Raw genomic sequence first — 16494 nt, 5'->3', positions numbered from 1 at the left:
TAATTACAATCCCCGTTAAAGGACTGTTCTCACGAATAATGGCCCCTGCATGAAAGAACAAAGGAGATTCTTCTTTCGCGAAGGACATTTCTCGGATTTACGATAACGAGATTTCCCATTTCAACTAATACCAGAGACCATGTGCCGTTCACGGTTTGGAATTTGCAATTTGCTGTTACGCGAGAAATCCATAAATGATCGTCGCTCGCGCGTTAATTTTATTTTTAATTGTTGCATTTTAATACGGATTTTCAGCAGATTGATTTACTCTTTAAATAAATGTCATACAACTCGATTTTAAATAATATCAACTACCGTTGCAGAAATTAAAAAAAAAAAAAAAAAAAAAAATAGAAATTATCTCAACAAAGGAGATGTGGAGATTTCATTGCTGTTCAATTGTTACCGCTTTTCTGCAATGATGATTGATACTCTCGTTTGGCTCGCTTCGTGCCGCGAGAGTGAACGCTAGCTTAATTTTTATTATTTTGTGTCGTTAACCGAGCGTCGCTCGACCGGCGGCAAAGGGATGCGGGACGTCATGACGTCAAAGTCGCGCGAGGTTGCCCAGCCGGCCGATCTATGCTTGTGTGCATCACCTCTACGCAAATCAACGCGCTGTAAAAGAATTTATATGTTCGATATCATGACGAATATTATGACGAATATTAATTTCAGTATATCACGAGTTTGTGATTGATGAATGCGTCGCGATATTTGTCGAAAATAAATAAATCATTTGTAGTTTTCGTAATCGTGCCAAAGAATTGAATGCAATTAACGTCTATACGCACATTTAAATGACGTTTAAAAAATACGAGAGATGTTTAAAGTACCACGCGACATACGCGGATCCATAGCTTCCCTGCCAAAAATTATTAAGTATAAAATAATTTTCCTCAACGTAGAAGAAGCTAGAGTAAATGACGCTCCGTAATATGTAATAAAATAAAATGATGAGTATTGCGAGTGTTCCATTATACCGTACTTTCGCTTGCTTACAGACCGGAGACCTGCCACTCAGCGCCCGAAGTCGGTATTCTACACGTCGGCGGCGGCGAGAAGAGACCCGGTCGTCTCTTAACTTTCCTATTCAAGATGTTTCGAGAGTAATTTAACTTGGACCCCGGTCAAAAGGTGCCTGGTTCCGGAGACGGCGGTTGGAAAGGGAGTTAAGAGCGGAATAAAACTCGCGGGGGGAAAGCCGGTCACCGTGATGCGGGAACGCGGAGGAGTTGCGGGTTGCGGGACGTAGTCCGCGGGTGCGAGTTGGAGAGAGTCTCCTAGAAGCCGGCCGCGGGAGGGTGCCGTCGCTATCGAGAGTCGCAAGGTACACCCGGCCTGGCCCGAGCAGGTTCGGCTGTCCACCGACGACCAAGGTCGCCGTACGGTTATGCTGGTGGCATCGCTGCAGGTGGCCGCCAGCAAATGCTGTCATGCCGCTGCCATGCCAGCCGGCGGCCCGGAGCCGGCCGCTGGTCACGACGTGCTGCCCGATCAGATTCGGCCGTTGCTCTACGCGCGTAGGACTCGCGCTGCTGCCCCTGATCGTCCTGGTAATCCTGACCGACTGCAGCCGCGCGGCTTCCACGCCGACGACGACTCGCTACGCCTCGCGCATCGTCGAGACGAAGAGCGGACAAATACGTGGAATACTTCAGGTATGTATCGATTCTTCTTCCTAGGGGCTAGGACCGGGGAAGGGATAGTACGGGAGAAAGGCGGAGGAGAAAGAGGAGAATGACAGGGTGTGGGGTATCGAGCGACGAACCGCATCCCCGGCAGGATTTGGATATCCTGCAGGCAGGTGGAAGCGTAGCGAACCGAGGGAGGTTTCCCTCGGACATCGAGCTTTCGCCCGAGGTAAATGGCGGATCGTGATTCGCGGATCGGCCCGTTCCCGGCAGTATTACGCGTTACGCCGCTGTTTCCGCGATGTACACAGCGAAAAGCGAGATTTATTGCCGGATTGACCCCCGCGGAAGCGGAATTTTTCCGCCCGCCGTTCGTTTGAACGGATGAAATCTCGTTCGAGAGCACCGATTATTAACGACAGCATTGTGCCGCTTTTTTTTTAATAATTTTAATATCGGCAATTTTTTATATATTTTTTTTGGTCCAATAATGGAAATATCTTTCGCGGAGTAAAAAGTAATTCCCTCGCATTAGAGTTCTCGATGTGGGCGATGCGGCCGCTGTGAAACAACAGCATTCGTACTGGCAATCGATTGCGGAATCCCTCGCGCAAGTCTATTCTTCTTGTTTATTCAGGGGTGCGGACGGTGGTTATGATAGTGGATACGCGATGACATGAATATTTGGATATTATGTGTACAGGATGGGATAATATCTTGGACACGAATTAATCTCCGGCCGTGGCTCATGCGCGAAATGTGAACCAATTTTGGTCAAGAGCTGTATAAACGCGCGCCCAGTTAAATGTCTTGTTAGCTATAATATCGAAATAATAATTATACCCGTACCGGTGCGAGCGTGCGCGCCCGCGCCCCGAGTACTCTCTATTGAGTTTTGTATTACTGGTAATTAATATCTATTTTCATTTTAACAATACAGTGTCCATTCTCGCTGTTACAATATGATGGTAGTTGTTAATAGTACCGAGTAACGCTTTTAGCGCCCGGCGCTAAAGAGAGTTCAGCTCGCGTACGAACGACCCTTCCTGCGAGAGATTTTTAATCTTCGCGCGTCGAGCTTGCGTTGCGCGTTTGGCACAAGGGGAGGACGAGAAGAAATAATTGAAAAAACGCCGGATAAAAACTGTATCTAATGTTCTCTCATTAACATCCCGAGGAACGTCGGTCTCCCCGTCACATTAATCTTGCGATTTCAATTACTTCCACACTACTGTCCCCTTATATCTCTTAAATTTGACCGCGTCGTCGCCGCGCGTGTCCCTCCTTTTCCCTGCGCTTTACTTCCTTTCTTTCTTCCGCTTCTTTTTCTCATCGCTTGTTCCGTCCAATCTAACTCGTCGTTCTTAGTGCCCAACACCTTTTCTCTTTTTTTTTTTTTCCTCCTTCCCCCTCGTCCACCCACGAACGGTGCTCTTTCATTAAATGCGTTACTGTCCTCCTATCACTCTCGCAAACTTTGCAGACCTTTTCCCGGCCTTCTTCCTCCCGGCGTCAGTTTCTCCTCCCTCGGCATCCCTTGAACTTATTACCGCACCTAAATCTTGCTGTCAACCCGCCGTTAAAACTTCCCTCTGCCTGCTAAGTATCTTTACCAACCGATAGCTCTTATATCTGTCTTGCATTTTTTCTTTTTTTTTAATTTCCTTTTTTTTTTATTTCATCTATACTGCAGCGGCCTAATTAACCGAGAATACACGTCGAACGATCGTTAGCTTTTCTCGTTGTATTTTCGCCCAAGTAGACACCAATTTTCTCTCATTTAAGCACACCTGCCTCTTCGCGGTAGCGTAACAAGACCGCTCTTGTCAAACAATATAGAGACAAAGGAGACTTGGTATTCCGGCGGCGAGAAGAGAGCAAAAGGCTTTTACCATACAATTCGAAAAACTCCGTGTGCGAAATTAAAATAATAATTAAACACGAAATACGCCACGGTAGGAAAAATCTCCCCGGTCTCTTTTATCCCGGGCCGTCCTCTATTTCCAATACACTTCGCATAGCTGTGCGCCGCAGCCGGAGCGGAAACTAAAAGCGGGGGCTCGATATCACGATGTTCCCGAACGACAGCGAAATTTTTCCAGGAGACAATTTGCTGGCAGCTCGTCTATCGGGGCCGAAGCGTTTTCACAACACCGATCAGTCAAAGTGGGCGAGGCCGATTTGACATTTACCGCGGCATTCGCTACGCCGGATGGTAGACATCAATTACGTCTAATAGATATTCATATCGACAAGAGGCGGATCGATGGACGTCCCGATGATTCAAGCCCGTGGCTACCCGGCGCCGCTCGCTCGCAATACGACCCGACGAATTTCGCGTTTCGCGCTAAAGTATCCGCGGGCGGGATATCGCCTACCGCCTGTTCTCCCCCCCCCGCGAACCTCTACCATCCTCCCCTGTGGCTTTACATTGGGAAAAATAAATTCGCGGCCGCGAACCGCGGGGAATTGCGGGGATATCGGCCAATTTGACGTGCCGTTATCAATCCGCGCGCGGCGCATCGCCGTTCGACAATAACGCAGCCGAGAGTAAAGCCCTACCTCTCTCTCCCGCGCCTCTCATCGCCGCGTGTTATTTAACTTTCTGACGGTTGATATTTGCGCGCTGTCGTTCCACTCCGCGAAATTACGAATTCGTGTATCCCTCCCACGAAATTGCTGCGAGTCCTCCCGCCGGTCTCGAAAAAGCGATCCGCAAGCTACGTTAAATCCCGGAATTTCATCTCCGCGCTCCGATCGAGTTTCCTAAGACGCGTATACAAATTATACGGGATATTGCAATTTGGAACTTCGATACTTCGAACCGAACAATGTTGACTTATTAACTATCGCGGGGCAAGGGACGCGGAGATGAATGAGGCCGCTCGAGTAAAACAAGCTCGCAATTCGTACGGAGGGATTTTAAATACGTAGCTCACTCGGCGTTTGAAAGCAGATCTCGCGTGTGGATATTACGCGGACTTCACCAGCGTCAATCCTTCCGGGTTCCTTTCAGCGTCTCGTTTCGGTGGTGTACGTCGCCGGGTCCCCAGTCGAGATCTCGTCGTGAATGGAAACGCGGGGATTATTTATTGTACGCGCCGTCGCCGCCGCCACGCGATTGAAACACCCCGCGCGGATCAGACGCGCGCGCGGGGCACACAGTCGCTTTGGCGGGAATTGCGGATCCGCAATTTACCGGCCTTTTTTCGCCCCGGCGTGCCGGTCCCCGGGCGGATGGATGGATAACGAGAAAACTTTTTCGCTCAGGACGCCTCGTGGCCTTTACATTACGTCGTAACGTGCCGCGCAACTCACGGGCTGTCGGGGTTTTTTTTTTTTTTTTTTTTTTTTTTCCTTTTTTTCCCCGTTCGCCCAGCGCGTTTTCACGCTTGCCCGCATGTCCACCCGCTCGCCGGTCCATTTCGCACCGATCGAGAGCCATACGTTTCGCCGGAGGAAAACATTGCTCTGTCAAACGCGCTCCGACTGCGAAACCTTTCCGCTCCGCCGTTCCTCTTTCACTCCCCCTCCCTCCCCGGTCCCTTTCTTTCGTTGCGACATATAAGTAGAATTGTTTTGCATAACGCCGTCAGCGGGCACGTACCGCCGCGCGCCGCTGAATCTTGAGCGACGTGAAATCTTGCGCGATCGATTATCGTTGCGCGATTGCGAGCCACCGACATGTCCGAGATACAACCCGGTTATCTATTATTGAACGCGGCACGTATTGATAAGGACATATTGGCATTTGCAGTATTTATTAATCCCTTCACGGGGGTAGCGGAACCTTCCCACGGATATTGAATTTTGTACGTACATATGCTGAATTCGTGGCGGAATCCGAGTCAATTTGATTCGGACATTGTCCTTATCAAAGGCACTCAGTGTTTCCCCTTCGGCATCCGGCTGAGCGCAATCCGAGCGTTAAACGCATCCGGATATGCCGACTGCGAGCGGAAATACAGTTTCCCATTTATTTTCGCGTCAGTCTCGGCGATGAGAGTTACGTTAATCGCATTATCTCACTTTATCGACCGAACGAAACACGCAGGCAAAGAAAAAAAGAAGAAAAAAAAAAAAGAATCACAGACGTACGTTTTCTAAAACACAGTTATCGCGCCCAGTCTACGATATCCCGACACATACGTTTGAACGCTTTATAAATTTTTCCTCACGGTGAATAATAATTCCTCTCGGCCGAAGCTACATCCGGGCGCGCTGATATCCCATCGCGGGAGTCTTTTTTATTGCATTTGAACGCTCATCGCCGGCCCGATTGGCATTGCAAATGCATTAATGTATGCTCTTACCTCGTTCGTCAATTTGCCTTTGTACCCAGGATTTTTCTTCGTCATTTCTCTTCTTCCCTCTCGCTTTCTCTCGCCGGAATTTCAATCTTGGAAATATTTCCCGGTCGAAAAGTGGTGCCGATCCATATTTTCTTTCCCTCTATTTTTTCTCTCTCTCTCTCTCTCTCTCTTTTATCACAACGTTGTTCTTTATCAAACCATTCGGGTAAAAAAAAAAAAAGAAAAAGAAAACATCTCTCCGTCCTTTTCAACCTCGATCTTTGCGATAAATCTTTCCGGGCAATTCTAATCGGCAATCCGCTCGGCTAAATGCAACCTCACGGTCGTTTGCGGCCTTCATCTTCATTCGTCTTTGCACCCGCGGACGCGTGACAAATCTTGTTCCCTTTCCAGCTGGGGGGAGATTCGTCGCGAAACAGCCGTTTCGCGACTTTGAAGCTTAATAAATATCTTTTACATTTATGTGCTCTATAACTCATTGAAACGCACTGCCACCAGCAAAAGCTTCCATACGACCGTTATTGGACCGTGTGCGCAGCCTGACGTAAATCCTCCGTATCTTCGCCATTTTTCCGCTCGACTTCCTTTGTCGCGCACATAATTTATTACACCTCTAAATTTACGTAATTTATCGCCCCCCGTTTAAATCATCTCCTGGAATTTTTGCAACAACAAGCCGCATAATTATTGCCGCGCCCGCCGCGGCCCAGGCATTCAGCCCGATAAGGATTGTACAATTATTTTCCCGAACTCCATTCAGCTCTACGCGGGTCCCACGATCGAGGCCGGAGCCATCATCCACGTACCAAATCGGAAAATGCATCCCCGCATTTTCATCTCTTCTTTCTCCATTCCCCGCACCCTCCCCCTTCCCGCGCATTTTAACGGGAATACATTGTCGCGGCTTTATAAAATTTGAGGCATAATTTGCGCCGCTAATTAATGCGAAACTCCTATCCCGCCGTCACAATTAAACTGTATGTACGCGCGAATATGCAGGAGCGCGGTATTAATTCGCTTCGCTTTAGCGGTGTTACGGTCTCCCCCGCCTCCCCACGGCCTTCGCTCACCCGTTGCATCCGTAATTTATGACGTAACCAAATTTATTTCGCTTGTTATCATCTCGATGCGCGGGACCTAATGAATATCGCGCTCGCGAGAAATGTAAACAATCCCTTTAGGGTAACAATTGTCGCGGAACGAATGAACATATGCAAATTGTCGAGCGGGACGCGCCGCTCGCGAGAAATGTGCGTGCGACCGAAATGATAAATCAGCAGAGCCCCCGTGAAAATGACGCCGTCCTTAGATAAGCAGGCGCTCTCGCTGCGCGCTTGGAAATGGCTCTCGGCTCCGATTTCACATCGCATCCATTATATCGACGCGTCTAACAAAAAAAAAAAATTTTTTTTTTCTTTTCTCTTTTAACTAACACCATTTCGTTTGCGATGCACCGCAGATGGGATCGACAGCGCATCACTGTCTAGTAACATTTCGCCCTCCTCTCTTTCTCTATCATGTGTTTCCGTCTACACGTGCGGCCGGTAAATGCGGGCCATCAATTTCACTTTGTATCCAGAAGAGAGATTTCGGGATAGCTTCCCGTCCCGTTTATCCCGTCACTCGCTTCCCTCCGTCTCATTGAAGTAGGGCGGAAAAAAGAGAAAAAAAAGAAGAAAAAAAAAAGGGAAAAACGGACGATTTCACCTCTGCCCTCCAAACTCTTCAGCTTGTCCCGGAGATACTCCACAAACTCCCGGCACATCGTTCTTGTTGCTCTTAAAAGGGAAGGAAGATATTTTAGGAGACACGGAGGGGTAATAGCGACATCAGTTGTCGTCTACGTAAAATCAAGGAAGCGCGCGTTGCACGCGCGTGGCTTAATTTTAACAAGCAATCTCTTTCGATCGGTTCAAAGAGAATTTTTCGCGAGAGAGACGAGAAGACATCCATATGCTAATGTCGCCTAAAGTCTATTACTTCCGGCGAATCTATAGTCCCGACCGGCGAGTAAATCCCCGACTTTGCAGTTCGCCGAGAAGAGAAAGAAAAAAAATCGAGAGAGAAAAGAAAAAAAAAAAGAAAAGTTTCCTCGCGTCCCGCAAATAATGAGAATTACGATCACGTCTGCGGGCGACTGATTTCGAAATAAAATTCGCTCTATTCGCCGAGAGAGATTATAATAATTCACCGGGCACCGTTACGCAGTCCGCCCACGAACCGTTCCGCGTTCCTGCCACCCTCCACCGTCCCCTAGTCGCCGCATCACCCCCCCCGAAAGGAGCAGACAGAGGCAATAATCCGGCCATAAGTCTCATCCCATCGTGCAGATAAGATTATTGCGCGACTATTACTCGAACTGAAAAGCCCTCGATTGAAACGGTCGGGGAAATCCAACAATAGGCAGCGAAGACGCCGGCGCTCATCGATCTTCGACGGATGAGCCCTTAATTGCCGGAACAAATCCATAATTAATTCCTTATCGCGGCGGGTGTTAAAATTTTAAGCACGATCGCAGGAACGCGCGATTCTTTCCTCCGCGCTTTTAACCGCATTTTTGCTCTCTCCCTCTCGGAGCGTACAACGCATGTCGAGATTTTTCCCTGTAAACGTAATTGCCTAATTTCGCAAAATGTTGGGACAGCACTTACGCAATCGCGCTCTTATTTTATTATCCTAAATTGGCGCAATTAATGGACGCGCTAATGCGATCGAAATAACAAACTGTAACACCATTCGAAAAGTCAACGCGCATAATTATCCCCGCGGAATGTAAAATCTCGTGAAATGTAAAAGGCTCCGGCGCGGCGGGCGTTTAAATCCTGGTCCAATTTAATATTTAAATTTTATCGAATTCGACACCGTGCCGCGCGAAACTGCATCAATCGCGACACGCGCGGCCCGGCCGAACCCGCGGGCGTCAAAGCTCTCAAATTTCGACGGTCGTTTAATGGCGATTCGTTGACGGAGTAAACGTACGTCCGCTTGAATCGGGAATTAATATCCCGGATTTTCTCGCCTCCTCCGACCTATTTACTCCGGCGTCCGCGCTTTAATTCAGAGGCGGCTGTGTATCCACGCGACATCGGATGCATTATGTATATATACACGTGGGCGTCGCGTCCGACGCGCGTATGCACGCATAGTCACACATTCAAAGTGCGAAAGAGGTTTTCAGCAAAATCCCTTTTCTCTCCTGGCGCACGCTACACGTGTACGTGCACGCACACACACGTTCGCCGACTGATTTCATGAAGAACGGCGCCCGCCGATGAAAGCAGCAGGACCCGAAGAGAAACTGCTCGCACTTGTAACGCCGTTCTCGCACGCGAATCTTTTCACGGCGGTCCCTTTCGTCGAACACACGCGCCCCTGTGTTTCCATTTTCTTGCGATTTCGCACTAAGTTCTCCCCTCCCGCGCTCACCGTTCTCACCCCCGCGTAATAGGAATTTATTTCCAACTACGTGATAGCTCGCCCGGGGAATACGAAAATGAATGCCGCGATCGTAAAATAACAAGCTACGCCATGAACTGGGACGGACGTGCTCGTACATACAAAATTTCGAAATTCTCTCACCCTTTCCTCCTCCCTCTTGCTCTCTATCGCTTATTCGAATTTACTCGTTATTTAAAAAAATTTTATCTTTTCGGTTGTACGACGTGTTGATATATCTTCGTTTTTTTTATTAAAAAAAAATTTTTTTTTTATTAATATTTAAACTCACGGACGGGAGTCAATTACGAGATCGTCAGTCAGAACAAAATTCGCAAACTCATGGAGCGAAATTAATATTTCATCCCACGTCATCGCCATCATCCCCCGGGATTTTATGGCAGCCTCGATAAGCGCCGATTGTTATCGGCAGTTGCATGACGCACATTTAATTTTTAATGCAATTGAAAATGCCGAGTCGAATAACTCATTTTCACCCCTACCCTTCTTTTGTCTTTCCGTTCGCGATTTTTCTTTTGTCTTTTTTTTTCCTTTTCTTTTTTTCTTTTTCCTTTCGTTAATTTCTCTCTTCGTACTTTTACAGTCGTATTTTTTGCCGTTCCTGCGACGAAAACGCGACGCCGATACGTTAAGGGAACTTTGTAATTTCCAGCGCGAATCGTAGAACGACCGTTTCGACGGGCAGACCTTTCCCAATTGCGCCCGGTGATGCAATTAAAGTCGAGCCGCAGCAAACGAGATCTATCGGTCCTTCCGATATAATTGTTTCCATGATGCGCGACCGAACAGCAATTTTTCTCGCTCCACTTACGTCACGAGAAACAGGGCTTCGCGAGACCGATTCGTCTCTACGATTTTTTTTTTCGAAAATAAATACGTGCATCTCTAAAAGAGCTAAAAAAGAAATTAATTCGTTACACAGTTTTATAATTCAATTAATTCCCAAACAATAACCAAGAGTTATTACAGTTCGAATTATTTCTCCTTATTCTTTTTCCCTCGGTTCTCGTTCGCCGCGTTTTTCAATCGTCACGTTTTCATCAAACGCGAGAATCAAGGCTCGCCCTTTTTGCGCAGCGTTTTTAATCACCGGTTCGTTTAAGGGAGGCCGAGTCGGTATCTTCTTCTCACGCGAGCCGAGTATCTTTCGAATCACTCGCCCGATGCGCTTCCGAGACGTGTAGGGGATGAAATGGATATTGGGTGCAAGGGTGGAAAGAAAGAGAGAGAAGCTCCCTCCTGCAGCTCTCTCTATCTTTTTTTTTTTCTTTCTCTTTCTCTCCGGCTGTCTGTTTCCGTTTTTCTCTCCCGGATCTGTGCGCCCCGGACGGGGAGAGCGATGTATCTCCGCGGAGGAGAGCATCCGAGCGTATTTTAGAAGCTACTTGCGCGAACGGACGGGTCGAAAGAACAAGGGAAAGGAGAGTTCATGTTTATCAATTTCAGAGCTATCCCAAGACGCCGGATGGAATCGATAAAGCCGCGATCCTGATAAAACCTAGGTATAAAGCTGATACATGTAGACACCGCTGTAACTCGATAAAACCGTTGGGGGATAGACGCTGGCGGTCGAGGACAGTTCTAAAATAGATAGCGAAACGTGACCGGTGGAGGGAAAGGGAACACGCCTGCCTTTCTTCGCCGCGAAATATTAAATCTATTCGTTTCGGGTTATCGTTTCAGGAATTAAACAGCCGGCACTTAGACCCCGTGGAAGTGTTCCGCGGGATACCGTACGCCGCGCCTCCGGTGGGAGATCTCAGGTTTCGGCCCCCAATCTCGCCGATTCCTTGGAGCGGCGTCAAGCTGGCGGACACTTTCGGCGCGGTTTGCCCGCAAAATTACCCGGAGCTGGCCAATAGCACCGCCGCCCTTCTGCAGATGCCGCAGGGCAGATACCAGCAGCTCAAGAAGATGGTCGTCTTCCTGGCGAACCAGAGCGAGGACTGCCTCTTCCTCAACTTGTACATACCCGGAAGCGGTGAGTGCGCACAGGTCCAATTTATTTCCATGTTATTTAATTGCGTCAAGCAAGTCGGATACAAGTTTTTAAGGGGGTTATTAAAAAGTGTTATAACCACCGAGACCTAACGTTCCGCCATCCAGCGCCTCGTAATACTTCCGTCTGTCGAGAATTAAATTACGACTCTCGAAGAAGTCGAGATCTTTTTTAATGAAAGGAGGACAAGGTCACGACGATAAATAACGTCCTAAAAGGAACTATGCAAAATTACGTTTCTATTGTCGCCTAAAGTACCTCGGCAGTAACGTAAAGTTCCTCAGTTCTGACAGAGTAAAAGGGATAATAAGTTTTAATGAAGGTCTTTATTCTTCGGGAGGGTAGTAAAGCTACTCCGCATTGAGTTAATGAAAGTTCAACTTTTGCTACTTGAATAAATAATGCATTTTTTTTTAATTTTTTTTTTTTTTTTTAGAGTGCAGCAGGTTATTATTATTTATTCGGGCGGCGCAGCTCACGAGGATTATATCTTTATTATCAATTCTTGATTGATGTTTATTTCTATTTCATATTACGTTTCGACCTACGCACGCTGCACACGTCGCTTCAAATAAAATTCTTAAAATGCTTTATTATAAAAGATTAATAACGTTTAATAAAAGCGTTTAATTGAAAACGCTCGTGCGTGGTGAGCGTGAAAGAAAAAAAAAAAAACAAGGGGGAGCCGAAATTGATTTCACGCTGAAAAGTATGTATCGGCGGTAAAGTCCGGAAGGCGCAATCGGTCGGAGTTAACTTTATAGGACTGGAAAAGAAAGAAAGAAGAGAGAAAGAGAGAAAAAATAAAAAAAAGCGTTGCTCGGCGGAAAATAATATGTTACATCGTAGTCATTGTAAAGTTTCGGGATGGCTGCGGCCATAATTCGGCTCCTGAAATTCTCAACTATATTATCTATCGGAGCCGACAATTTATGCGTCCGTATAGTATTACACGGCGCAAGTTGCTTCCTAAAGTAATTAGTCCTAAAGTAATTAGTACCTTTATGCCGGGTAGTATCAACCTGGGAGCAGCCGCATGCGTTACGTCGCTCGGGCGCGCGATGAAAGATAGAGGCGAGGAATTTGCAACGTAAAGCGGCGGCCGGTCCATACTGTAACCTCAACCGGGTTAAAAAAAAGGGGAGGGAAGCGGAAAAGGTATTGAAAATCGCGCGAGAGCTGCGAGAATAACGCGAACCGCGCGAAGTAGCAGTCAATTGAAAGTAAGAAGCTGTAAAAATGAAAAGTAAAAAGGAAAATGAACGGCTTTCGATCGAGTTTCTGTTTTTAGGCGAGACGTGAACCGACCGGAACCAACGAACTTCCCGCTCGGCGATAAAGAATTTCAATTCCCGCGAACGAGAATCGGAGCGTGTTTCTTACGCGGCAGTGTACGGTGATTTCGAATCCGGTTTTAGCGACGATTAGAACCGCGATTAACGCCGCAAGCGGCTGCTCGATGTACGACGATCGCGTTGCGCCCGAGTATACAGAGTTCCTGATAAGAGGCATCGCACGGCCATCGATCGGCGCTCGGTAATCGACGAAGACGCCTCGCAACGTTGCGTATATCGAGTATTCCCGTCCGGGTTGATCGATACTAATTGGGCTAGTTTTACAAGTTAACGGATAATCAAAGTAAGATCGCGGCGCGATTGAATTACTAACTACGATGATTGCGAGCTCACGTAGCATCGATGCAACGCCGCCTCTCTCACTGTGGTTTAGGATGATGTCTCCCCAGACAGGGTAATCCGATGTAGCATAAATCGTATAACAGACAGACGTTAATTAATTGCGACGCGGCGAACGGATAAACGCGTGCTCCTGGTTTATTAGTTGCTAAGACGATTATCAATTAAACGGGGACTTTTAATCTCGGGGCCTCCGCTGACGAAGACGTCGCGTACAGGGAGAAACTCGCCGGGCGGGCCGAACGGGAGGAAATTCGCTAAACCCGAAGTACTTACAAACACGAAACCCCCTCGGGATTGAAGACGCTCGCGCGCGGGCGGATCTATAAAAAGCGCCCGTGTAATCCGTAAGCCTTATTAAAACAAGCTTTTCACTTTAATTTACCTTCCCGGTTTCGCGCTCACGCGACGCTCTTGGCGTAAAAAAAAGTTTACGCTCTGCCGTAAAAGACGGGCGTTTAAAAAGGAAAAGGGTATCCCCGTTTTATCGGGGCGATTTTCCGAATCGTACCGCGGGGCCGTTTACGATGGGACCACGACGAACCGGATCCGGGAGCGTGACGCATCCCGCGAACTGTAAACCGCGGGAAGCGAATAGACGCGCTTATTTTACGCCCGCGAGAAGTTTCCGCTTGCAACTTCGCCGCGTAAATAAATTCGCGGCGGCGATCGATCGACCCCGCGCAAAGTTGCCCGAAGTTGTCCTCTTCCTTCGGCGATAAACCAACAATTTTGACGTGTGCCACGCGGTCTTACTGCCGCGGTCTGGTCGTTCCTACGTGCCTCGCTGAGCTGACGACGCCGTCGGGTGCAACCTTTTCACGACGGTTTCGCGAGACCATGGAAATGTAACGAACTCCGCAAAGTCCCGGATCCTTAGCGCCGATTACGCGACGCAAATAGTCGCCGTCGTCGTAATTACGCGGGTTGGGGAAAACTGCGGAAACACGACTAATTGGCCGCCGGCTACGATCCCATTTTACGTTTTATATGACGAAAAATGGGGTACGCGAGTTTGCTGGGGTTGGAGTGAATTTAATTCGGGGTGTTAACAGTATTGCGAAACAAAGTTAGGAGACACGCGCGCGTAGAAGTGATACTCTTAAAGCCATTTCTCTTTCTCTCTCTCTCTCTTTTCTTTCTCTCGCTAAAGAAAGCTCGCTAAGCGCAATCCTCACTCGCTTTACGTTTTGCGGCTCGCGGGAAAGGTGGAATAAAAGCGGGCGAGCATAATGCTGCGTAAGCGATAATGTCGCGTGGTATTACGGGGAAAGCTGGATCTGTCAATGGGAGGTTTATACGGATAAGAGGTTTATCCGCGGAAGAAAATGGAAGAGAGGACGCCCGTTTGCCTGCTGCTTTCAGGATCCCGGGGACTGGAGGCGCCGTATGCGGTGATAGTATACGTGCACGGCGAAAGTTTCGAATGGGGATCGGGTAACTTGTACGATGGATCGGTCTTGGCAAGCGCCGGCCACGTCATAGTGATCACGCTCAACTATCGTCTCGGCATCTTAGGTACGTGCCACCCTTTAATCAACTGTCCCGTAAACCCCCCCGAAAGCATTTTCATTAAGCGAACCTGACGCAACATTCCGCGGTCGTCGACAAAGAAATTCCGAATTATATTTATCTTGCGGGAAAATCGTTTTAATTTGCAGATATCACTTGCGAGCCTCGGATATTTTCATTCGGATTGTTTGATTAAAATTTCTAAAGCGAATTAACTTATCTTCGTATCGAAATTGAATAACGTTTGAACGGATTTAAAGAGATCGGGACCTTTGATTAATTATTTTATTGTTAATATTGCAGAGAGTTTCGCCATGTACCCGGAAAACGCGGTAAATTCTCACGCGCGTTTATTACGATTTGCACTTTCGCGAAAGTAAATTCGTATCATTAACTGCCTAAACTATACTCTCTGAAATAGAGAGCTTCTGTAGGAACCATTTACATTCTTAAGTCAATATTGGCACTTCGAAGACTCGCAAATGTATCTCTCTGTCGTAGTGCGAAATGTACGAAAGTCTGAAAATGTCAGTTCTATCTGTTTGCTTGTCAAACTGCCTTGGTTTATAACTTAATGGCATAACGAATATTTGCACGCCTCGTTTAATTATCGCTACGCCCGGCTGACGTTAAATCGAATCCTCGCGCGTAACTATTTTTATTTCTCCGGCAAACCTTTCCTTCTTTTTTTTATCTGTACGAAAATTCTGCAGTCGTCGTAATCGTCGGAGATCCACGTCTCTTAAATCCAGAACGCGTACACTTTCATGGCGGAACTTGCGAAATTTTATTGAACAAACGCTGCCGCATCGCAAATGTTGCGTGAGAAGGAGAGGACGCGGAAGGAAAAAGAAAAAAGAAAAAAAAAAGATGAGGAAAAGAAGAAAATGCAATAAGGAAAGGGAACGATATCGTGCGATCCGCGAGAACGGTTTGGCGTTTTTCCAGGTTTCTTGAGGACTCGTCCGTTTCCCGATCGAACGAGCGGATCCGGCGGGAATTTGGCTTTAAAGGACATCACGATGGGGCTGCGCTGGGTGCGTGAGAATATCGGGGCCTTCGGCGGCGATCCGACGCGGATAACTGTAATGGGCCACGATACCGGAGCTGCCCTGGTGAACCTGCTGCTGCTCGCGCCTTACAGCAAAGGTAGGAAACGGAATCCCTAACGCAATTAGCAATTAATCCCTCCGACTTACACCCGAACGCTCGGGCGCGGCGCGGCCTCGCGGAAGCGCACCGAGTTTTAAACGGGACGTACCCCACGATTTAAGCGTCTCCCGGTAATTAGGAGGCGGAAGTCACGGAAGAAAATTTATGTTCCGCGAAACGATTTGCGCATCTAGACGTTCGTTCCCGAGTAAAGAGCCACTCGTGTCTTCGCGCCACGCGCAATTTTCGATCGAACGACGCCGCGTACTTGGCGAAGGGAGTGTACATCACCCTCGTTCCTTTCATTGCGCCATCTAATTCTCGTTGACAGCTTTAATGCCGTCATCGTGCCTTCGGGCTTAACAGTTCATCGGTCACTCGCGCCACGATGGACCGTTGTGATATAAAATAAATCAATTCGCGATCCGGGCGCGGTATAAACACCGGGTGTTGAGGGCGGTGGAAATATTTGCTTGTCGAGTAACTTGATCCAATATTTACGTAACGCCGCTAACGTATTAATAACGTTGTTGTTTACGACAAGGGAACGCAATGAAAAATGATACCGATACCCTGGTTTCGCCCAGGCGCCGGGAAATACACGCGCGTGAAATTCGACGTAATCGAGCGCGAGAGCCCGCGCGATCGGCGAAGTTCAATCGATTCGGCGATGATCCACGCCGAAAACCCGGCCGGCGAAATAACCGGCAGGTCGGCAGCGAGGAGACGCTATT

The 16494-nt window shown here is 47.9% G+C and overlaps 1 protein-coding gene across 3 annotated transcripts in view; it reads left to right on the top strand.

The window, feature by feature from the left end:
• Positions 1-16494, top strand: part of Nlg-5 (neuroligin 5) — a 165128-nt gene that overhangs the window by 131844 nt on the left and 16790 nt on the right. For all 3 annotated transcript variants that reach the window (XM_070667106.1, XM_070667107.1, XM_070667105.1), the window contains 4 exons: positions 1005-1661; positions 11087-11384; positions 14462-14614; positions 15557-15757. In XM_070667106.1, coding sequence (XP_070523207.1) covers positions 1437-1661; positions 11087-11384; positions 14462-14614; positions 15557-15757 — 877 coding nt within the window. In that variant the 5' untranslated portion in view covers positions 1005-1436. The remainder of the gene's footprint in view (positions 1-1004; positions 1662-11086; positions 11385-14461; positions 14615-15556; positions 15758-16494) is intronic.

The sequence above is a fragment of the Cardiocondyla obscurior genome, linkage group LG15 (genome assembly GCF_019399895.1).
Source record: "Cardiocondyla obscurior isolate alpha-2009 linkage group LG15, Cobs3.1, whole genome shotgun sequence".
Taxonomy (NCBI): Eukaryota; Metazoa; Arthropoda; class Insecta; order Hymenoptera; family Formicidae; genus Cardiocondyla; species Cardiocondyla obscurior.
Note: the sequence above shows the minus strand (reverse complement) of the source record. Positions and strands in the feature narration are given on the sequence as shown.